The 23399-nt window shown below is 46.6% G+C and overlaps 2 protein-coding genes across 16 annotated transcripts in view; both read left to right on the forward strand.

The window, feature by feature from the left end:
* Ppfibp1 (PPFIA binding protein 1) overlaps positions 1-18215 on the forward strand; it is a 141799-nt gene extending 123584 nt beyond the window's left edge. For 10 of the 15 annotated variants that reach the window (XM_050164660.1, XM_050164657.1, XM_050164667.1 and 7 more), the window contains 15 exons: positions 559-622; positions 966-995; positions 3816-3987; positions 4449-4481; positions 6408-6555; positions 6817-6945; positions 8352-8502; positions 9178-9289; positions 9398-9486; positions 12306-12428; positions 12880-13005; positions 14017-14205; positions 15878-16057; positions 16400-16465; positions 16577-18215. In XM_050164660.1, the coding sequence (XP_050020617.1) occupies positions 559-622; positions 966-995; positions 3816-3987; positions 4449-4481; positions 6408-6555; positions 6817-6945; positions 8352-8502; positions 9178-9289; positions 9398-9486; positions 12306-12428; positions 12880-13005; positions 14017-14205; positions 15878-16057; positions 16400-16465; positions 16577-16663 (1699 nt within the window). In that variant the 3' untranslated portion in view covers positions 16664-18215. The remainder of the gene's footprint in view (positions 1-558; positions 623-965; positions 996-3815; positions 3988-4448; positions 4482-6407; positions 6556-6816; positions 6946-8351; positions 8503-9177; positions 9290-9397; positions 9487-12305; positions 12429-12879; positions 13006-14016; positions 14206-15877; positions 16058-16399; positions 16466-16576) is intronic. The other 5 variants (XM_050164665.1, XM_050164669.1, XM_050164668.1 and 2 more) reach the window with 3 other exon arrangements.
* A 469-nt stretch (positions 18216-18684) lies between these two features.
* Rep15 (RAB15 effector protein) lies at positions 18685-19638 on the forward strand. Its single transcript, XM_050164729.1, has one exon. It carries the CDS (start codon positions 18848-18850, stop codon positions 19556-19558), a length of 711 nt encoding a protein of 236 aa, XP_050020686.1. The 5' UTR covers positions 18685-18847; the 3' UTR covers positions 19559-19638.
* The last annotated feature ends 3761 nt before the right edge of the window (positions 19639-23399 follow it).

Below are 23399 nucleotides of genomic sequence, written 5' to 3' on the forward strand. Positions count from 1 at the left end.
CTTCCATCCTTCTTTATTCTCATTCTTGGAGACAGGCTCTGTCTTGATAGCCCTGGCGGCTTCACACAGCCACCAGTCCTGCCCCAGCCTCTTGAGGACTGGAATGACGGGCGTGCCCCACAAAACCTGGCTTAGCAGGCTTTCCAGACTCGGCAAAGTTATTCCTCTTTGAAAGAAAAGTAGGCTTTCGTTCTTCAAGTGGAAGGATTAGCTCTAACGGTGCGCAAGCTTCTAAGAAGTTCCTGGTGTAAAGGCGTAAGTGCCACCGTCCATGGAAAACACTGATATTGCCAGGGCCGTCTTAAGTGGTTTTGCAGCTCCCGGGACATGTGTGGCACCGTCTGTGTTACTGGCAAGACCGTTAACCACCCTGCTTTTAGAGGAACTGAGTGCTGCAATTGACTTAAATACATAAGTGTTTGCTTGGATCCAGACTTTCTTTTATTACCAAGATTCGACTCCCAGACAGTTTTTAGTTCCTTCTAAGATGATCTGCTTAGACACAGGCACCAGAGTCAACTTACTATTAATTCTAATTATCGTTGTTTCTGTTGTTAGAACTTCAAGTCTGCAAAAATCCAGCAGCCTGGGAAACCTGAAGAAAGAGACATCAGATGTTTTGGTGAGTTTTCTTTTTCTTTTCTTTTTTTTTCTTGCCTCCTTTCCCTTGTTAACCTGAGAAGAAAATACTGAGGGATGGATCTTTGTTTGTGCCTGTGAAAATTTCATTTTAGGAAGAGCTCTTGTTTTCTCTGATGGGAAATTACTACCAGGGTACAGTTGATGACAGATTTCAGGGGTGAAACGAGATTGAAAGTGCATAAATGAAAGGTTGGGAAAATAAAACATTGTAGGAAGTAAATACAGCTAAGATGTTGTGGTTTCCTGTTTATGGAAGTGTAGTAACGACTGAATGTATGAAGGATTTTACAGTAGCCATCTTAAATGTCATTGTTTTTGAACAGGAAAAGGAGTCTATCCAGAAGCCTTCGGAGGTAATTTTCATATCTGAGTTCAAGTATAAAAAAATCTATTAAATTTTATGGCATGTTAAGTTAAATGTCCCCACTCCAGGAGACTGAGTCTGTTAGCGCCTCCAGAGCATCGTGCTAGGTGCAGACGCCAGCTGGGGAGGTCATGTGCATACATGTGCCTGGGTTTCTGTGAAGTGTGCAGCAGCATGCGTGCGACTGCAGAGAAGGCCGCAGAGCGTGCGTGCTGCAGAGAAGGCCGCAGAGCGTGCGTGCGTCTGCAGAGAAGGCCGCAGAGCTCTGGCTGTAATGGGGAAAGGGGGTAGAATAAGGAGAAGCGGAGGGCCGTTGGCTTGAGGGTGATTGCAGTATTTGGGAAATAGATAGGGTGTGGTTATGATTCAGAGAAGGACTAAATGCCACAGAGTTGCTTACTTTTAAAAGTTAATTTTTTTTTGGGGGGGGGTGCAGAGCTAGTTCCAGGACAGGCTCCAAAGCCACAGAGAAACCCTGTCTCGAAAAAGCAAAAAAAAAAAAAAAATTAAAATTAAAAAGTTAATTTTAGCCAGATGGTGGCGCATGCCTTTAATCCCCAACATTTAGGAAGCAGAGGCAGGAAGACCTCTGAGTCTGAGGCAGCCTGGTCTACAGAGCAAGTTTCTAGGACATCCAGGGTTACACAGAAACCCTGTCTTCATAAGCAAATGATAACAGATAAATGGCTGCTTCTGCAGAGTTCCTGAGTTCAGTTCACGGTACCCACATGCCTGTTTACAACCTGCCTGTTTATAACTGTAATCCCATGGGATTCAGTGCCCTCTCTTTAAAATTAATTTTGAGCTTGGTGTGCTGCACATACTTATACTCCAAGCACCTTGGAAGCAGAGGCAGGTGGATCTTTGTGAGTTTGAGGCCAGCCTGGTCTACAGAGTGATACCCCGCCTGAAGAAAAGTTATTCTTAGGGACTGGAGAGATGTCTCAGTGGTGAAATGCGTGTGTACTCCCCTGCAAGCGTAAGGACCCTGCAGAGTTTAGATCCCAGCAGCTACATACAAAGCTGGGCACGGAAGCACATGCCTGTCTTCCCAGTGCTGCAAGATGCTGGGGACAAGAGAATCCCTGGGACTTGCCACCTTGTCTGCTCAGGCAGTGAGCTCTGGGTTCAGTGAGATACTCTGTCTCAGAACATATGGTGATGAGACATAGAAGACCCCCAGCCTGGAGCCTCCACATGTACACGTGAGCATGTGTACCTGCCATACACACATTATCCTTCACGTATGGGCGTGCAACGCCTGCATATAGAGCAAGCCAGGCCAGTATGTGTGGTCTCCGACTAGTCCCCAGGCGGCCCTGACCAGGGTTAAGTATTGCTTAGACATAAAATGAACATTTCAATAAAAAAAGAGAAAGTTAATTTGGGGGAGCTGAGATGGCTCCGGAGGTGAAGCCCCATGGCCTAGGTTAATCCCCAGGGTGTTCATGGTGGAAGGCAAGAATAACTCCACAAGTTGTGTGTCAGCCTCTGCATACACGTGTTGTGGCACATGTGTCCCCACACATGCACGTAGACGCACATAAATAAATAAATAAATAAATATTTTAAGAGTTCATCTCTGTTATTAGAAAACCAACCTGTGATCTTAAGAGTTGTGTGCTTTGATCGTCTTTGTGACCCCCCGGCTTCTCATCATGAGCCATATCAAGGATCGCAGTGGGGTGCAAGGCCAGTTCCCGTCCTGGCTGTCAGCTCCGAGTGTCTGAGCTCTTAGAGATGAAGCTGTCAAAGCACTCAGTGGAGACAGCTGTCCCTCAGGTCCTCTTCAGCCCCTTGTTCAGTACATGGTCAATACATGATCGATACATGGTTAATACATGATCAATACATGGTCAATACATGATTAATACATGATCAATACATGGTCAATACATGTCACTTCATGGTCAGAGGACGTGTCGGTGTTGCGGTGTAGATAGTGGCTGTATTGTGCACACGGGTGTTCAGCTAATGTAGTCAGCCGTCCCTTTGACCCTTTCACCCACTCTGCAAAAGAAGAGCAGAAAGCTGGAGGTGTTAGAGAAGAAATCCAACCAGAAGCCTCTCTCCGTGGTACCAGAGCAGAGAGAGATTCCTCATGAGCTTAGTGGCTGACTCAGAGTCGGAAAGCTCGAACAAACGGTTGTTGGGTCTACCTTCACCTTGTTAGTCTTTGAGAAGAATGTGAAGTAAAGGGGAGGATCTTCTTGTTGTGTTTTATTTTTGTTATTTGTTTTTTTTTTTTTTTTTCAAGACAGGGTTTCTCCGTAGCTTTTTGGTTCCTGTCCTGGAACTAGCTCTTGTAGACCAGGCTGGCCTCGAACTCACAGAGATCCGCCTGCCTCTGCCTCCCAAGTGCTGGGATTAAAGGCGTGCGCCACCACCGCTTGTTGTGTTTTAAAGCGTGTGCACAGCCTGCTTTGTAGACTTGCCTTGGGCGTCTGTTGCTGTGCTGGTGATTTAAGGACATAAACTCATTTATAGCTCTGCATTGTTATTACTAGAAAAGTAACAAATCTGCCATCCTGGGTTTGGAGTGTTCACTCCATGTCTTGGAGGCAGATAGAACTTAATTGTTTTCAAAGCTGTCTTAAATATTTAAAGTGATGAATGTATTGCTTGTAGACGGATTTAGCCATGTCCGTTGTGTCTCTGTTTACTGCGTAGGCTTCTTTAACATGTCACTGGCATTGGCCTTAGTGTGATACTGCAGCATCTGTCCAGGGATGTGACATTAGTTAGAGTCCAGCTCCCCGTCCTCAGGATTTGCACCCTAACCCTCAGCTCCCTCCTCATCGCCCCTCAGGATAGAGCTCCAGCTGACAGCCGCACATCTGGGACCCTGCCTCCCAAGGCTCCAGGACACGACGCCTCCGTGGATGACAACCCCTTTGGCACTCGAAAAGCCAGGTCCTCCTTTGGCCGAGGCTTTTTTAAAATCAAAAGTAACAAGAGGACAGCAAGCGCACCGAACCTTGGTATGTGTGTGGCACGGGCAACCCAGGTCCTGACCTTCCGGACGGAGGGAAAGGCTTGGTGTTCCACCCATCCTGTGTTCTTCTGTGGGCACATTTCTCCTTCTCAGAAGTGAAGGTGGATGCCTTGGGGGGGGGGTGTTGGCAAAAACGCTTCCGTGGATTTAATTTGCAGTGTGACGATAAGTCAGCTCTTACCCCACTCTGTCCAGTGACAAACAGCAGAATGAACCGTCCTAACCCTGTGGTGGTCTGTGACTCTGTTTGGACAGTCTCCCCTCTGGTGATGGGATGAATGAGTGCCCAGGGACGGACTTGTGAGGTTTTTATAGTCTTCGAGCATGCGTACGTTCCTCCTATGGGGCGTTGCCTTGGAGGGCGGAGTCTGATCTGTTCCATTTTTGTCATCCTTGTGTTCTCTCCATTGGCTGCGTGTGTTGTGTGCGTTGTTGGGATACCTGAAGACCGTAAACGAAGTGCCAGTGCACCCACCTTAGGTACCGTACCCCTGCATGCCAGCCTTCACCAGTGCTATACCCCAAACCATCTAATCCCCACTCTTGGCCTCTGCGATCTCTACCAAGCAAGCTGGCCGCAATCAGAAAATGTAGTCTCTTCCAGAATATTCCTTCATCTTTGGCTAAAGCAGACTCCGTAGCGCCTTGGCTTCTGAGCCTACATGCTGTTCTAAGCAGTGCTCTTGACATCGTCCGGGCAGCTCTGAGAGCCCAGAAATGCCCAGCAGTCTGCACAATGCAGGCCTGGAGTGAACTGGCGTCATACATCCCAGCTCCCCTCACCTGTGACTGAACCATCACCCGCCAACTCTCATCCCTCCTCCGTGTGTCCATTTTCCCAACATCCCCCCAAAACTGTCTATTGCCAGGCAGGAACTGACTTACTGCTCTTGGAGCAAATTGTATTGCTTTGACTGTGGGGATATTAGTGACTTCCCATGGTATCTGAGGAGTCTCCACGAGAGTGCTTTCAAAAGACATTCGTTCTGTCTCCCCATGGGGAGTAGTGTGAAGAAAGCCCCCCCCCCAATAAATAAATAAAGTATGATGTGTTTTAAACGAGTTGGACTAGGAACATTTTCAGGGCACCCGTACCCACTGTGGCTGTGCAGTGGGAGTGGATAGATTACTCCTGGGGTTCCCTGCGGCTGTCACCTTGTATAGATACCCAAGTATCACTGCACATGTCCTAGCAAAGTGACATCCTTGTCTTTGGAGCCTGACGTGTCTACAGTGAGTGCTGGCTGCACAAACAACTCTTCCAGCCAGACAACCGCTTTCAGCTGCTCCTGTGTCTTCTAGGACGGCAGTCGATGCCCGTAGACCAGTGCTGCTTATGTAACCTGTAGTCACAGCTCTGCTTCGTAGGAAATTCAACCTCTGCAGCTTCTGCAAATCCTTCTGAGACCCTTCTGATTTTTCTCCTTGAACAAACGTCTTTATTTTCCTTTATAAATGTAAAGGCTCACACTCTGGAAAACAACAGCCCCGTCTTTGCTTGTGGCTGTTCTTCCAGGAATGGACAGTTGAAAGAACTTCTGCCCTGCATGTGGCGAGTGTGGATGCTGTTCTTTCAAAGCCAAATCCGGATTTTACCCCTCAAGAGCATTGTTCTCTTAGTATCCAATATATAATAGGCTAGGGGTTTTTCCCCCTTGAGACAGGGTCTCAACTACAACCTGATCTGGCCTCGGGCTTGAGATCTTCTTGCCTTGGCCTCTTGAGGGCTGGGATTTAATGGGCCTGCACCATATCCTGGTGATTCATTTCTTGGTAAAGAATTGCTGGTCCTCTGTAACTGAGGTGATCTAAATGGCAAAGGAGAAGGCGTGTTAAGAAGGAAATGACACAAAATTTTAAATCAGTGTCAAAATTTGAGAGAAGACTTTCAGGGAAACTGGTGGGTTTGATAAGCCCCGTGTGTCCTTGACACAGTAAATTGGGACTCGGCATAGTCTTCCTTAGGATACAGTAGTGGAGATGTTAGAGGCTGTGGGAGGCTCGCTGTACCAAGCACTAGATTAGGCATAATCTCATCACGAGTTTATATCACTCAAGAATGTCACAATTCTGAGACACTTTTTATTTTGAAGAGAGAGTCACACATTGTAGCCCAAGTGTGTCTCAGAATCAGTCCTCCTGTGTCAGCCTCCGGGGTGGTGGATTTACATGTGTGCACCACCACACCCAGCTCTGCCACACACCCTTCATCTCAAAGGGATGATGTTGAGATAATTCACTTTGTGGAGGAGAGTTAAGTTGTAGAGAACATACATGGTTCATATGTAAGGGTGCTCTGTGTACATCACTGGTTTTTAGAACCAAAGAAGAATTCTCAAGGGGTTAAAACCAAGAAGGCTAAGGTCTCCTTGTGTTCACGTGGTCTTTATTCTATCCTTGGGCCAGCTGAGACAGAAAAGGAGACAACTGAGCACCTAGATTTGGCTGGTACATCTCGTCCTAAAGGTTCACAGGGGACCGGTCCTTTCCAGATGTCTCCACCATCTCCAGATTCCAGAAAGAAGTCCAGAGGAATCATGAGACTCTTTGGGAAGTAAGTGGAAGAAAGGGGAGGTGGGGTGCCTGACCCCTGTGTTGCACAGGGCAGGGGGTGATGGGAAGACTGCTTGGCAAGGGACACTAAATCCCAAGGCTTCATGGAAGGAAGACTCATTCGGGCTTCATAGCTCATTGGGCCTTGGTTAACATTTAAATTCAGACATACAAAACGAACACAAAAAAAAAAAACATTATGATTCGCCATCAAAGCAGAGGCCTCCGCAGGTGTAGCATAACCGTGTTGATGTGTCTCCAGACTCAGGAGAAGCCAGTCAACTACATTCAACCCAGATGACGTGTCCGAGCCTGAATTCAAAAGAGGAGGGACGAGGGCAACTGCAGGCCCCAGGCTCGGCTGGTCTCGAGACTTAGGGCAGTCCAACAGGTAAGAACAGCTGTGGGTCACGAGGGCCGGAGGCCCAGCTTACTGCTGTGTTGGGAGGGGCGGTCCTGTTTGCCCGTGGTGGTGACGGCTGTGCTGGTAAGGTGTCAGGAACATGTATGATTCAGTGGTGGTGGGGCTTAAGTTTTGACGTGGGGCGTCTCCCAAAGCAGTCTTGTGAAGATGGGGCAGCCTAGTGCTTGGAAGATGGGTCTAAGGGCTGGGCTTGTGGCTCAGTAACAGAGACCTTGTCGGCATGCATGGAGACCTGGGTGGGAGTGGGGGAGATAAATATTGTGTTTTTGAGTCCGGCCTCTTGGATTTACTCTGTAGCCTCATTGGCCACCAGCCAAGTGACTTGAGCTGTGGCCTCCACACTCAGCTTCACAGTAAGACTTAGCACCTACCCCAAAAGGTGAGAATTGAGTTGGTAGGGGCCAAGTCTCTGTCAGATACCAACTGATCAATAAACATTAGCGGTCGTTGCAGTCTTTGAAAGTATTTAAAGAAACATTCTATCGCAGTTCCTGGGTTTATCAAGACCATAGGTTGTTCCCTCAATGAGTAGAATGAGTAAATGCCTCCTTACACTAGCTGGGGAAAGACTACAATGTTTCTCTCCAAGAGCCCTCCCTGCTTCCTCAAAAGCTAGAACCAGTTTGGAGCCAACTTCACTGAGCTTCTGAGCATAAAAGGGTGGGGTTAGTAAACATGAAGGTCTTGATGCTGAGCCCTTTGAAAGGAATAATCAGCCGGAGACAGATGCTCCCACACAGGTGGGGCCCTGGACACAGATAGCAGGTGCTTCCATTTGCCATATGTCCGCCTCAAGCACAATGAAAAACTCCCTTGTGCTATTGAAAAGACATTTTGTCATACGCATACTGGGATGTGTGCACACTCCACACACACACACACACACATCACTCACTGTAAATAGCTTTTTCTTAAATTTAGCCATGCACCCTCATATTTTTTTTTCAAGACTGTAAGTAAAGAAAATACAAACTTTGCTGGAGAGCCCCTTCCTGTACTTAGCAGGAGGATATTATCTTCTCGGTGATCTCTGCCAGAGAGAAACCATAATTCTGCCAAAGTGAATTCATATGAGACTCGAATTTCCTTCAGCCGAGTAGAGTGTTCTTACTTGAGAGTGTGCTCTTTGGAGAGCACAGCGTTGTCTGCATCTGACTCTTACATGGCTCTTGTTGGTGTCTTTCTGAAGCGTGAGTTTTTGGTAGCTCTCGCTGATCCTTCTGCAGTTTCTTTTGAATTGAAAACCGGGATTAGGCTTTTCCTGGTGAGATGTGTGTCGTCAGGGAACTTCCATACTGCTTGCACGCACAAATGCTCACTGTGGACTGTTCAGCTGCAGGACTGGCTTAGGGTTGTTGCTGATTTCCCCACAGTGACCTGGATATGCCGTTTGCCAAATGGACCAAGGAACAAGTGTGCAGTTGGCTCGCGGAGCAAGGCTTGGGGTCCTACCTGAGTTCTGGCAAGCACTGGATTATATCTGGCCAGACACTTCTGCAGGCTTCTCAGCAAGACCTAGAGAAGGTAGCTACTCCCGTTTTGTTTGTGCGTGTATAGCTGGGAATGTACTCAGCGGTACAGCGCTTGTCTGGCCTGTGGGAGGCCCAGGGTTCACTCCCAGCAACACCTACCCCCTGCCATAGTGTGAATTATGAGTTATTCTAATAATGTGGTATAGAGTATGAATTAGTTATTCTAAAACAAAGCAGTGTGCATAGAACCTGTATTACCACTTCTGAAAAGGCATCAGCTTCTGTAATTATGTAGCTATAACATAATGAATAGACCTTGTATATTGAATAGAACTTACATGTCTCAGTCATTTGGAAACTGACATTGACTCATCTTTTCAGTGTAATCTATGCGATTCTATTTTACTTCACAAAAGAATATTCTATATTTTCTGTTGTGATTACTGGACCTTTGTCCCCATTACACATTCAACAGTTTCTTACTCACAAGTGAAATGAATCCCTAGGCAACATCTGATGTTCTGCTCAGCCCTCCGTGGTAAACTTGGGCCTCTTCTTCAGCAATGTTGCTTTGGCCTGAGGTTCATATTATAATTTAATGTAGAATGGGTTTATTAGCAGTATTTTAACGTACTAGAGAGCTGGTCTTTAAGGGCAGCTTCATGGTCGAGGATTCTGCATGGATGGCTGGACGGGTGGAATTCTGAGGTTCTGTTTATTGCTTTAGGAGCTTGGCATCAAGCATTCGTTGCATCGCAAGAAGCTCCAGCTGGCGCTGCAGGCCCTGGGGTCTGAAGAAGAGACCAACTATGGGAAGCTGGACTTCAACTGGGTCACTAGTAAGAGGCCTTTGTGGGTGACAGAGAATCAATATTGTCACATTTCCCCCTTGATCCCAGGAATAGGCCTTCTGTAGCCCGGTGCTGACTCTGGCTTTCCTCCTGTAGGATGGCTGGATGACATTGGCCTCCCTCAGTATAAGACCCAGTTCGATGAAGGGCGGGTGGATGGTCGGATGCTACACTACATGACAGTGGTAAGTGGCTCTCTGTGGGGTGTTTCCTGAGAAGTTGATGTTGCAGGATCTGGCGGTTGGCCCAGCTTTGGGATAATTTGAAACCCAGTTAAAGCCAAGCAAAACTAAACTTAGTCTAAGCTTATCTGCAGTATTGATACAGTCAACATGGTAAATTCTGAAGTGTACATTGTGCGTGTTTGCATTCTGTGGTATGTGAGTTAGATCTCATAGAAAGGACTGCAGCTCTGGGTGTTTCTGTGTTGCCCTTTGCCCTGGCATCCACAAGGGCTGGCCTCCTCCCTCGCCTTCCTTTGCACAGATCCGTCCCATCAAGGCAGCAGTAATTGGGTAAAGAGAGGAAGGGAGGCTGGACCGGCTGTGCTTCCTTCCCTCTTGGGGATTTCTAGTCTTCTGGCCAATGAATAGAAAGACCATTCCCTACTTACATCAGCGGGGGATGGATTCCAGAACCTTGTTCTAGATTCCATTGTATGATTATGTTTTACATGAGATGCTTTTATTTGTAAACTAGGAAGCTTCGTAAGTGTTACCTGTGTGAAATAAGTGGAAATTAACCTGCTAATTCCCTGTAACCTTGCGTGAATGACCTAATGCATTTGCCCTGCTTTATAGCCACTGTCTTTTCTAAGCGCACGTCCCTGGATGTGCGAGTCTCAGTAACCCTCAGCGTCATTATCATCTCCATCCTTAAGATGAGGAAACAAGGAGTTGAGAGGTTAGGTGATCTTAATCAGGTTTCTATGGTTACTAAGTGATAGGGTATCATAGAGACTGTAAACCCAGAATGGTTTAAGGGTCCTTCTCTTAATAGCTCACTGTTCCACCTGGGAGAGTCTAGTGACATTTGACCACCCTCTGTCCATGCCCATGGGATGTGATGGGTCAGAAGGCCCACAGGAATGTGAGCAACTTCAGACTCAAAAGTCACAGGAAGCACATGCAAGATCTTCATGCCTGAAAGACATTGACTGACCCTGGAAGGTGTGACCTGTGAGTGCCAAGTTCCTGCTAGAATGTGGTTCCCTGGCTCGGCTCCAGGAACAGAACAAGGATCTGAGTGGGAAACTGGCAAGAACCAGGAAGTAAAAAGCCAATCTGGGAGCCGATGAGATGGCTAAGCAGGTGTAAGTGCTTGCTAAGTGAGCCTGAGAACCTGTGACCCATGAGAGGGTGGAAGGGGGAGGGGCGGGCTGATTCTGCAGTGTCCTCTGACCTCCATGCGTGTGCTTGTGTCCCTCCACGCGTGTTCTCGCATCCCTGCATAGATGCCGTACACACACTAATGATAATAACAGATAAGTTCTAAAATTAGCAAAATCTGAATAAAGCCTGTGCTTTATTTTATTATCTGTGTTAGTTTCTTAATTCTTACATGTGCCATAGTCTCATAAGGTGTGAATATTAGGAGAAGCTATAAAATGCTCGGAGAACGCTATACTACCTGGAAACCCTTGTTTTAGTCTAAAAGTATTTTTAAATATTTATTTGTTTGTTTGTTTGAATGGGATCTCACTGTGTAGCTCTGACTGGAACTCCAGAGTTCCGCCTCCTCTGCCTTCTGAGTCCTGGGATTGCAGGTGTGCACCACGATGCCCAAGCTTGAAAAGGGTTTTAAATGAAAGCAATCCTCGTAGAAACCCTTCAAATATATTTCCAGAAGTATAATTTAGATATTTCTTAACCTGATAGACTTCAATGAATGGAAAGTAGCCTACACCGAAATGTTCGAAAATGAGGTCTCAGTTTCAGAGTAAACATGTTAAAAAGCCTTTTCTCATTTATCCTAAAGCACTGATTTTAATGAAATAATCTTACAAAAATTTAGGAAATAATTTTTGCCCAGTAGCCTCAAGGATAAACCACTAACTCTTTAGTTTTGCTCTTAGAAACATTTGTATACGTTCCTTTCTTGGACTTTTTTCCACAAGTAGCGCGCTATCAGTAAGGTGTGCCGTGTGCCTACATGGACGGCCCTCTGCTTATTCTCTGGGTGTGTTTACAAGGTTTTACTCGGCACTGCCCTGAAATCACCCACTGCTGAGATAATTTGTTTAGGTGTGTTGGGCATGTTTGAAATTGCCCTTCATGGCTGCAGACTGCCCAGAGTGTTTCCTTGAAGAAGCTGATTGGTGATATGTTGAAACTTACAAGTCTCCATGTCTCTTCTCTTTCACTATTATCCAAACCCTTGCACTGGGGGACATAGTTTTTCCAATATTGGTCACCATGTTTGCTAGGCGGAGCAAACAACCCAGACTGGGAACTTGGCAGGCCAGGAAGCTTGATCATAAGGGAACAGTCTTACCCACCTGTCTGAGAGAGAGAGAGAGAGAGAGAGAGAGAGAGAGAGAGAGAGAGAGAGAGGGCAGTGTGGCTGCCCATCTTCAGGTGCCTGAGTGTCTGCACTGCCTGCAGATCAATGTAGGGGACTAAGGAGGAAACAGGAATTCCTCGAGGCCCAGCACCACAGCTCTGTCTCAGCAGCTCCTGAGGTGGAGGCAGAAGGACCTTGAGTTGAGGCCAGCCTGGATGCAAAGAGACCATCTCCCTGCCCCTCGTAAACAGCAGGCTGTCTTTTAGAGTGACCAGTGAGTCCTTTCCAGAGCCCTGTGTGCATCTGGAAGAGTGAGAGAGGGGTGCAGATTTGGGGGAAGAACAGGAATTTGAGGTTCTAGAAAGGGGTTTGTTGAGAACAGGACAAGAGTTCTGTTACTGAATGAAACCTGGAATCCCAAGCAGAGTTCTGGGATTCCCCGGAGGGCCCCCTGCCCCCAGTTGTGGGCCAGCACAGTGAGCTCCTTGTTTCTCCCCTGCAGGATGACCTGCTGTCCCTGAAGGTCGTGAGTGTGCTACATCACCTCAGTATCAAAAGGGCCATCCAAGTCCTGAGGATCAATAACTTCGAGCCAAACTGCCTGCGGAGGCGGCCGTCCGACGAGGTAGCATTTCAGACAGGACGTTTGCACCCGTGAACTTGACGGTCCCTGTGTGAAAACTCAGAGCCTTTTTCTCCTGGAACCTGCGGAGAAAGCTGGTTACCAACTTCGTGGGCTTTGCTTTCCTCTGTCCCTCCCTTTTTATTTCTGTGAAGGTTCCACTGTGTCACTGAAGCCAAAGGTCACTTTTCTGCCTCCTCCTGTTCGTGGGCTATGCTTTTTACTGCCACTGTAAATATTTCCTTCACCCTCTCTTATTTCTACATAAAAAAGCTTGAACCTGTGGTACTAGTTCTTTGAGAGAGCAGTCACATTAGCAAACACTTGTTTTCCCTTCTCTTTGAGTAGCTCATGGGAGACCAGATAGTATGCTTTCTAGGCCAGACCTGTTAGATTACACGTCTGGGTTTGGTGTCGCAGGTCCTGCCATCATAGCGTGTGTTTGTTTCCACAGAACGCCATCACCCCATCTGAGGTCCAGCAGTGGACCAATCACCGTGTGATGGAGTGGCTACGCTCTGTGGACCTGGCAGAATACGCCCCCAATCTCAGAGGCAGCGGAGTCCACGGAGGTCTCATGGTAAAGCCCTTTCAGTCTGAAATTGACTGCTTGCTTGGTTCCCCTTAGTCCCAAGGGTGAGCAGTCTTGACCCGAGATCTGCATTGCTTTAAAACCTGTGACTTCTGTGTTTCCACCTCACGAGTGGAAAGTTCTACATGGTAGAATAGCTCTTGGGAGCTAGAAGGATTGCGTCAGGTTACCAGGAGGCTGTCTGTATTCGAAGCACAAGTGAGTCTGTGTTGCAACTTGATCCTACCCCCAAGAGAAATGACTTCGTGCTGATGCCCCCAAATCTAAACCCTGGTTCCGAGCACTGTAGACGGTACACTCATGGTGCTCCGGGTTGTTTTTAGTGATGTGGAGGTACTTCATCCCCGCCCTCTCACGTTTGCGCTGGTTTTCTCTCGCACAGCATCTCCGGCGTCTTTCTCTGAGTTAGAGCTAAGCCTTTTTCTTCTCGTTGCCCGTCAGTGTTGACTGACACCCAGCAGCCGTCTCTCATTGATCGTGGATTTAAACCCCCGTATAGATGCAGGCTGCATTTCTGCGCATCCGTGTTCCACCAGCGGTTGCTTTCAGAGCCAGCGTTCCAAACAGAAGGACGTGCTGCTTCTGCATCCCCTGAAGCCTGGGGTACACAGCCAGTTCACCCCCTAACTCAGGCGTAGTGATGAGTCCGGGCTGGAGAGGCAGCTCAGAGCAGGGGCTGCTCTCGCAGAGGACCCGGGTTCAGTCGCTAGCACCCACATGGTGGATGGTGACCATGTGTAACCCCTGTTCCAGGGGGTCTGGACCTTCTTCTTGCCTCAGTGGGCACTGTACACATGTGGTATACATACATACATGTAGGCAAACACTTTTACACATTAAAAAAATAAATCTAAAAAAGAAAGCAATCAAAGTCTGTGCCCTCTGCTGTTGATAGGCTGTTGGGGATGACCCAGAGGAAAGGTTGCAAACTGTCAAGTGCTTCCGCTGCAACCGTGTATGACCTATGGCACCTTTTACCAATCCCAGTTTTTCTTACAGGTTCTTGAGCCTCGTTTTAATGTGGAAACCATGGCTCAGTTGTTGAACATTCCACCAAACAAAACCTTGCTGCGCAGACATTTGGCCACCCATTTCAACCTTCTGATTGGTGCTGAGGCCCAGCACCAGAAGCGGGATGCCATGGAGTTACCAGATTATGTACTGCTAACAGCTACTGCCAAAGTGAAGGTTGGTTCGTGTGATCGTTGTGGAGTGCATGCAGAGGCCCCAACCTCCCATCCTTTAGAGAGTTGCTCAGTTTTATGGATGAGATAAAAAGTCTGTATGCAGACATATTTATGACCTTCAGGAGCAATTAAGGGACTGCCTGTTTGAAAGTTCCTGCTGAAATCATTTGTCATATTAGAGTTAGAGGTGGACGCCGGCTTCTGTCGTCAGCGCATTGCCGATGCCGAGAGCTATGGCTGGGGCCCAGTTTACCATTGCAGTGGTTTTGCTTTCCTGTTGGTGAATAGGTATAAGAGGAGGACGTGGGGTGGGAGTAGCAGAGTGGTGAACACATGCCTGCAGGCATGAGGCCTGGGTTTCAGCTCAGCGCTGCTGATGAGTAAGTGAACCACTAAGTTCCTTCTTGCGCATATTATTCAGCTTGTTTGGTTTATAAATCAAAAAAATCTTCTTAAGGAGAGCGTCAAAACCAGGGGTTGTTACACCTGCCTGTAATCCCAGCATGCAAGTGGCTAAGGCAGGAGGATTGCAAACTCAGGGTTGATCTGAGCTACACATAAAGACCGTGGGGTGTTTTTACTCACCAGGGTTTGAGGGTTGTGGAAGATTGCTTTTTCTCTCGAGTTATTCCTGTGTTAACTTGTTTGTATGTGTTATTTTCACATACTTAATGTGAAGGCAGCTTAGGAATTCTCCTAGAAATACATGCCAAGCTCTCTTTGTTTTTACCCTGACTTTGAATTCCTTCCTCCTTGGGGGCTGTATAGACTAAGATGAAGTTTCTCTCCTAAAGATCAGTAGACACTTTCTCTCCAAGAGTGTGGAGTCTTTGACCACTCACCAGGCCTCCTGTGAGGCGGACTAGGCAAACAAAGTAACCACAGCTTTTCTGACAGCTTTACTGTCCGACGTCCCTTCCCTCTCTCCATTCCTCTTCTCCATCCAGCTTGGGACTCAACCTAAGGTCTTACCCATATTAGGCAAATGCTCTGCCGTTGACCTATATACCTCAGTCTGTCCCCTCCTTTAAATTTTTTTTGATTGTTTGTTTTTTTCGAGACAGCATTTCTTTGTGGCTTTTTGAGCCTGTCCTGGAACTAGCTCTTGTGGACCTGGCTGGCCTCGAACTCACAGAGATGCACCTGCCTCTGTCTTCCGAGTGCTGGGATTAAAGGCATGCACCACCACAGCCGGGCTTTTTTTTTAATATTTTATTTCAAGCCAGGCTCTTATTAAGTGGCCCAGGCATGTCTTAAACTTGTGATTCTCCTGCTTCAGCTTCCAAGTAGCTGTGTAGCTGTGGCTGCGGGCAGGCCTGTGCCGCTAGACCAGTTAGGATCACCATCTTTTTCTGATCTTAGATTGACTCATTTTGTACAATTTGACTCATCTCTGAGAGGCAATCTATTGTGTTAAATCCTATCTAATGCAAACAAAGGGTCTTGGCATGTCCAGTCTGTGTCCTCACAGTGAGATTCACCTTCTGAGAGTTACACCAAGGCCATGGTGCATGGCTTGTGTGTCCAGGGTGCTTCTGGCTTTCTTGTGATGGTTTGATCGTCCAGGTTGCTTGCTTTGGTGATGAAATGAATAATTAACTTGGACTTGTTATTAGTCCTTTGTCAGAGGACTTTTATCAAATTCCTGGGTGCCTTTTTGTTTGCTTTTAAAGCCAAAGAAACTGACCTTCAGCAACTTCGGGAACCTGAGGAAGAAGAAGCAAGAAGACGGAGAGGAATATGTTTGTCCCATGGAACTGGGCCACGCTTCGGGGAGTAGCTCCCAGAAGGGGTTTAGAACTGGCTTGGACATGCGCCTGTATGAAGAGGATGATTTGGATCGGTTAGAGCAGGTAAGCCCTGCACCGCGTACCCACAGGCACTCGGATGCACCATGGAAGCTTTGCACACTGTCGGTCATGAAGCGTGCCGTCTTCACATGCCTGAAAATAAAAATCGTGAAGTATTCTGAATCCCGCAGGTTGCCGCCTGCTTCCGGTGCTGTCCTCAGCACTTGGCGTACTTTATCGTCGGTGCCTGGGAAGTGTCTTCAGAGGGGACGCAGAGGCACAGGTCCCCGTGGCCCCGGCCGCATTCTGTGACGCTTACCGTCTTCCCGCTTTACTCTCGTGGGTTTCTCTGCCCTTCTGAAAGTGTGCGAGTGAGTTTGTCACACTGTGGCTTGTTCTTGGCAGATGGAGGACTCAGAAGGGACGGTGAGGCAGATCGGTGCGTTCTCCGAAGGCATCAACAATCTCACAGTAAGTGTGGACAGGGAGTTGAAAATGTTACTCTAAAAGCATCCAAAGCCACAAACACGCACTTGCGTGTCGGCAGGTGTGTGGTGCTGAGCTCTGTCCCTTGTTTTCCAGCACATGTTAAAGGAAGACGACATGTTTAAAGATTTTGCTGCCCGCTCCCCAAGTGCCAGCATCACAGACGAAGACTCCAACGTTTGACCGGAGCACCCGGGCAGGATCAGGCGCACAGATGTCGTTTCCAACTCTGTCTTTGAAATGGCGTGTGCAACAGGTGGCAGGTTGTGCATTGTTAATTGTCCCGACTTCTGCTCCCTCGGAAGTGGGACTGTCACGCAGGGGAACAGTGCCAATTCTGAAGAATCCCGAGGCGCTGGTGACCGGAAGTCTGCTCGCTCTGCCTCTATTTAATGTAAAGTCTGTGATATATTCTATTTAACGTGTTGCGTTTAAGGTTGGGTGTTTTGCCAGAGTGCTTCATTCACATCCCCGGGACGGAGGTTTGGCCACATCAGTGTTCCCTGCAGCCGTCTAAGCTGAACGTGCTGCTCTCCAGATCCAAGTGCTCGCCACGTCCGGTGCCACTAAATGCCACGCACCTCCACTGGCCTCTGACTGTCTTATTTTTATATATTTTTCTAAATATGTGTGTATATATACAGTATATAGAAAACAGAACTTTTATTTTGTGACACAGGATCCAAAGATCGTATTAAAAACAAACCCCAGTGTTCTCAATTTTTATATACCAGCAGACTCCTGAGGATCTCAGTCCCCTTTTCCCTCCATTGATACATTTTCACGTGATTCCCACAAACTCATGGAGCAGTTTAGAAGCTTCAGCTTTAATCTTGACCCCATTTACTTTATAAAGGATCTTTGGATGCCCTTAAACCCCTCAGGAAAGTTTCTGCTAGGGTGACTTTGAAAACCCAGACCAAAATAGAACCTTTGCGTATTAAGTCTCTCGTTTTCTTCTTTGCTGAATGCACAATGACGTTAAACTAAGGAGCCCGCCTCGCCATGCCGACTGTCCCTTACACTCACACTGTCAGCTTAGGGGGCTCCGCATGAGTTCAGTCAGGATCCAAAACTCTGAAGCTGCAGAATGTTTGTTGCTCATGTTTTCTGTAGCACACGGCCCTAAAGCTCTTTGTAAAGAAAAGAGAAAACCGAGAGCAGCTGTTCCTGTGGCATGTGTATGTTGTGTTTTCAGCGGTGTTGGGGACAATCTGTTTTTCATCCAGGATGACACATACCGAGACCAACTGTGTACAGACAGGAGCTCACACACTGGGGTACAGGGAGGCAATTCAGTGTATGGTAATAGATTTGGTGATAACCATTTCTAAATGTGAGCGGTATTCCTTCTATATGCTCAGCAGATCATGAAGCTGTGCACTGTGCAGGTTGTAACACCACTCTTTATTCTGACTGAAACCATCTGATGCTAACCCTGATTTCCTTTGAATGCTCCCGTTCATGAGTGGTGACGTTCTTGGCTTCTTCCTGTACTGGGATTTTAGTTTAACATGAATAAATATCACCATTTGAAAAGCTCAATTTGTTATTGGACCCTGGTTGAAAATGCCAGCAGACTGTTACAGATGCCAAATACTCTTTATTAAGGACAATGTAACAACCGATGATATGTGATAAAGATAAAAGCTTTTGATTATATATTTTATTTACAAAAGTATTATGCACTGTTGGCATTTCCTTATGAAAAGAAATAAAGTCAATTGATAACTGCCTTGTGTTTTTCATTGTCATTATTTACTGTTCCTTTGTTCGGAATAGCAAGGTCTTGTTCCTGGTAGCACAACAGGCTATTATATATATATAAGCTTGCCCATGTTTGTTTGTTTGGGTCCACAGCATGAATCACAGACGAGCTGAGATCTCTACTTAAGTATGTAGAAAAGGAAAGATGTCAGTATAGCATACTTGGGGAACCAAGGGTCAGGGCAGAAGGGACTTGCAGACTTGGAGATATTGGCTGGAGAGAGGGAATGTATGACTCCAAACTGCACGCTCGCGTACTGGTTTCCATTTAACTGGAACCACATTTAGGCAGAGTTTACAAAGATCTCCATAACCAGGTGAAGAACGGGTGTTTTTTGTGAAACTGTTATTTGTCACTCGGCAGGCGGCAGGAATCTGTGAGCACAACACACCCAGTTGTCAAACAGGAAGCCCTCACATGTTTGCCAGCCTCGGGTCTATATGGCTAGCCACACCAAGAAAAGCCGTGGCATTAGGAAGCTGGGGACAGTCTCAACAGACTTGGTTCGATGAAGAAGCCCTCCTCTGAAAAAGAAGCGGTTCCTGGTGACATTCCCATGTCTGATAGCTAAGAGGAGCATCTCCTGGGGGCAGGGGAAAATGGGACAAAAGGCCTCCTCCCAGCAGGCTCCAAGAAGCCTGGCTCCAAAGGACAGGCAGGAGGTTCTCGCCATGTGTGAGGTGGTCAGTGCAGCTGTTGCCCACGCGGCGCAGAAGCTGAAGGAGTATCTCGGGTTTGAGTATCCACTGAGCAGTCTCGGCCTTGCCGTGGGTACGCTGAGTGAGCTCTTCCTCGTCCACTTCATCACTTTCTGCCAGGAAAGGGGGGCCGATGAGTGGCTCACCACCACCCGGATGACCAAGCACCAGGCCTTGCTGTTCGGGGCAGACTGGATTTGGACCTTCTGGGGACCTGATAAGCAGATACGGCTTCAGGTGGCAGTGCAGGCCCTGAGGATGGCTGCCCCTCCTCCTCTGTGGGACCCCAAATCCTGTGAGTCAAAGGGAGAGGAGTCTTGGAAGAAAGGCAGATTTGAGAAGCTGGAAGAGTTCTGTAACTTGGTGGGAGAGGACTGTCTGGGCCTGTTTATCATCTTCAGTGTCCCTGGGAGGCCTAAGGCCATCAGAGGTGTTGTCCTGGAGAGCGTCAAAAGGGTGATGGTGGAGAGCCAGCTGCCGGGACGCAAGGCTGTGGAACGGTTCTTGCTGGAGACGGAGGATTGTGTCTCCATCAAGGAGCTGCTGGGAAACTGTCTGAGTAAGAGCGAGGGACCAAGTGACATGGGCAAGGTTTATATTAACATTCTCTAAGCTGGGCATATTACTGTGACTCGTCTGTAAGATAACGCAGAAATCTGCAGAATGGGGCTAACCCCCCCACAGTGACTGAAGGTGATTACCTGGGGCAAAACTTGTTCATGTCACAATTCTGGAAAGGAAAACCCTCTAGATGTTTCTTGGGGGAAATTTAATTTAGTCTTTGTTTATTCCAAAATAAAAATTGGGGGAGAAAATTATAAAGTTACGCATAAATTTTGATTTGCAAAACAAAAGTTGTCTGTTTGAACTTGTCTCATAGCCGCAAGCCTAAAACGTTGTTGCTGTTGTCTGGGAGCAACTACTGAGCAGGTGTAAGGACAGCTGGGGTGCCAGTCTTCCCACGCTGGTCCCCGAACTGAGCCTCCACTTAGGCTCCTTCCCAGTAACTCTGCATATAGGACTGTGATAAGATTAAACTTAGGATTCAGTTGGGTGTTACCTTTACCCGTGATTTACTAAGTCACCTGTGAAAGAATTCCTTCTTACAATGTCTGTATTTGCAGTAACAAATAATGTCTTTAAACAGAACAGTCATTTATGCTGAAGAGTCTTTGTAAGCTTAACAATACAAGGGGTAAGCTGGGTGGTGGTGGCGCACGCCTTTAATCCCAGCACTTGGGAGGCAGAGACAGGCGGATCTCTGTGAGTTCCTCTGTGGAACTACAAGAGCTAGTTCCAGGACAGGCTCCAAAACCATAGAGAAACCCTGTCTCGAAAAACCAAAAAAAAAAAACAAAAAAAAAACAATACAAGGGGTAATGATCATTATTTATTGAACTTGTGTTGGACCTAGTGATTTACATATCTTATAACTTGCACATAAGGCTCTAATACAGTAGGTATTTGTTTCTATTTGTCAAATCAAAGATGTGTGTTATTCCCAAGTCATGAGTTGTTAACAAAAAGTCAGTTTCCACTCAAGGCTCCAACTTGTCTAGCAATGCATGAAGTAGATTTGCCTCTTAGCAGCTGCAAGTACGGTGATCACAGACATGTCCCCTGCAAGGAAGCTGGCGGTTGTCTGCCTCTTCCTCACTCCTCATACTCTGCACTGTCCCTTGTTTGTTTGTTTGTTTTTATTTTTTGAGACAAGTTTTCTCAGTGTAACGGTCTACCGGTCCTGGAATTCACTTTGTATACCAGACTGGCCTCACAGTGATCCTCCTGCTTCTGCATCTCAAGTACTGGGATTAAAGGCGCGCACCACCACTGCACAGCTTAACCTGTGCCCTGGAGTGCAGCCCTTGTAAAACATGGTCTTAAGTGGTGCGGTGGCACAGCACGTATCCTAGCACTGAGGAGGCTGAGGTAGGATGGCCCAACCTGGGGTACATGGTGAGTTCCAGGTCAGCAAATGTTATGCAGCAGAACTGTGTCCAAACAACACGGACTGACAGGGCTTCCCATGGCCTTGGTCCTGCCTGTGTTTGGAAATCTAGAGCTCTTGCAAAGCTATTTGGCATCACTGTGAGCAAGATGGGAGCAGGGAGCACATGGGGCTGCCATCTACATAGGAAGTGCATGTGATGTTGGGATCTGTGTCGCTGGGGCTTGTCTGTTCCAGGACTCCGTAACTGTGCTGACCCGTCACAGTTGTTGAGGAAGGAGAAGGTCAGACCTGAACCCTGTGCTCTCTCGTTCTATTTACTCAATCCCTGGGCTGGGTTTTCTCGGGTTGCAAGTTTCTCCCTCCACTGACTCCAGTCTTCAGTACCAATTCTGGGGCTCGGGCATCTAGTTATGAATATTCAGCGCATTGCCAAGAGTGCTTATCTAATTGGCCCTCCTCTGACTCCCCTTCTCAACAGGCCACTGTCACTTCCCAGGATACTTTGGTAATCTTTTTTGCTTTGTCCCTCTCCTGCCTCCATCCCACTGTATAAATGCCATTTCTTCTATTAAACTTCTGGGATGTGCCATTTGATTTCTTCTAGAACCCTAATGACTGCTGGTTTTCCCATTCAAAGGTTAAGGATGACGGGAGTGGGAAGGGTGTGACCCATACCTGCACTCTGGAGGCTGAGGCAGGAGAATTCTCACACATTCATATCCAGCCTGTGTACACTTTCAAAAAACAAAGATGGCAATACCTTATTCATAGTGCTGCTATTGATTACCTGAAATCCAGAGTCTTCTGTAAGCGAATCAAAGAGTTCCACAATAGCCGGGAATGGAGTATAACAAAGGTTTATTTATTTGGGGATAAACTTACAGTAAGAGTAGCGATCTGCAGTCCTCTATGTGCGCTGGAAACTGGGAACTGAATCCAGCAGAAAAAAGGGACCACAGGTGCTTCCTGTCTGCACTTACAGTACTGAGACCGTGCTCAAAATGGGCAGTATCTAAAAGGCTATTATTGACTGAAGGAGTTCCCACAATACCTCCCCCTTTTGTCTAAATAAGAAGATTCTGAATCTATTACAAAACTATAGACAATAAGAATAAATACCTAGTATTGTCCAGGGAAAAGGACACAAAAACATACATAAAAATTAGAATTACAATCAGCATGAACAAAATCAAGAAAGAAACAAATGCTAAATGTTTCAATAGTTATCCTATTCTAGGAGTCTAAGTCTTACAATTAAAACGTCTTTGCTAAGTCATGAGAAGAAAGTAACTACAACTATCTAGTCTTCAACCCCATCAAAGACGTAAGAAGGGAAATAATATTACTTGAGTAAACAGGAAGTGCAATCAAGCAACTTCCAAAAGGTGCAAAAAATGACAGAGACAACCAGCTACCTGGGTAATCACCCAAAGTCTCATTTGCAGTGTTGGAAAAGCCAACTTTGGCTAAGGCCTGGAGTATCTGACAGACCATTTTCAGAGGCTGGAAAATTGGAAAGACTGCCTTACCCTGTCTTGGTAAGATTCAGCAACCATTTTGCTTGTATCCTGCTTGTCCGGTCTGGACACCATGCATTTTGTCCTTGTCAAAATGTAAACAATATTAAGTATCTTGATCAGAGCTAAAAATGTATAGTGCAATATGATAAATATATCCTAAAATTTCATCAATATACAAAATATCTTAAGTAGAGGTAGAAACACACATACAACATACAAACAATATGAGAAAATAACTTTGCATAGGTGCAAAAATATCATAAACAGAAATAGCATATTCAATATAACAAATACAATTTGAATTTATATTAATATAGAAGAATTTATACCAATGTAAATTGCCTATAGCTAATAGCATCCCATCCATTCCCTTTTTTTTCAAAAGAGATCCCTGAGCCTACCTCATTTCCACCCCCACCCTATACCACTTATAATCAACCCCTAACAGATGACTATTGTCTCTAACCCTGAGGACAAACTTTACTGGGAGAGGATGATGTGGGATTCCCCTCTGTATGCTATGAATATGTTTTATTACCATTGGTTAATAAAGAAGCTGTTTTGGCCAATGGCTTAGCAGAGTAAAGCCAGGCAGAAGAGAGTAGGCGGAGTCAGGGAGATGACGTAGCTGCTAAAGGAGAAGCCATCAGAACCTTACTGGTAGGCCACAGCCTTGTGGTAATATATAAAATGATAGCAATGGGTTAATTTAATATGTAAGAACTAGCTAAGAATACGCATGAGCCATTGGTCAAACAGTGTTGTAATTAATATAGTTTCTGTGTGATTTTCGGGTAAGGGCAGCCAGGAACGAGCAAGCAGTCTCTGGTTACAAGAAGGGATGTTGCTTTCTAGAATTACTTCCAGCTGGCATGGGGGCGATGTTATTTCTATGGGATCCTGTAAAAACTAAAATGATGGTTAAATTTCAACATTACTGTCTGGTAGAATTGCAGATAGTCTCTGAATAGTTGGTAGGGCT

The sequence above is a fragment of the Alexandromys fortis genome, unplaced genomic scaffold, assembly GCF_014885135.2.
Source record: "Alexandromys fortis isolate MF-2015 unplaced genomic scaffold, M_Fortis_MF-2015_v1.1 scaffold_153, whole genome shotgun sequence".
Classification (NCBI taxonomy): domain Eukaryota; kingdom Metazoa; phylum Chordata; class Mammalia; order Rodentia; family Cricetidae; genus Alexandromys; species Alexandromys fortis.

Excerpts from the sequence above, each read along its gene's own strand:
- Rep15 (XM_050164729.1), top strand. The coding sequence starts at position 18,848 with ATGGGACAAAAGGCCTCCTCCCAGCAGGCTCCAAGAAGCCTGGCTCCA.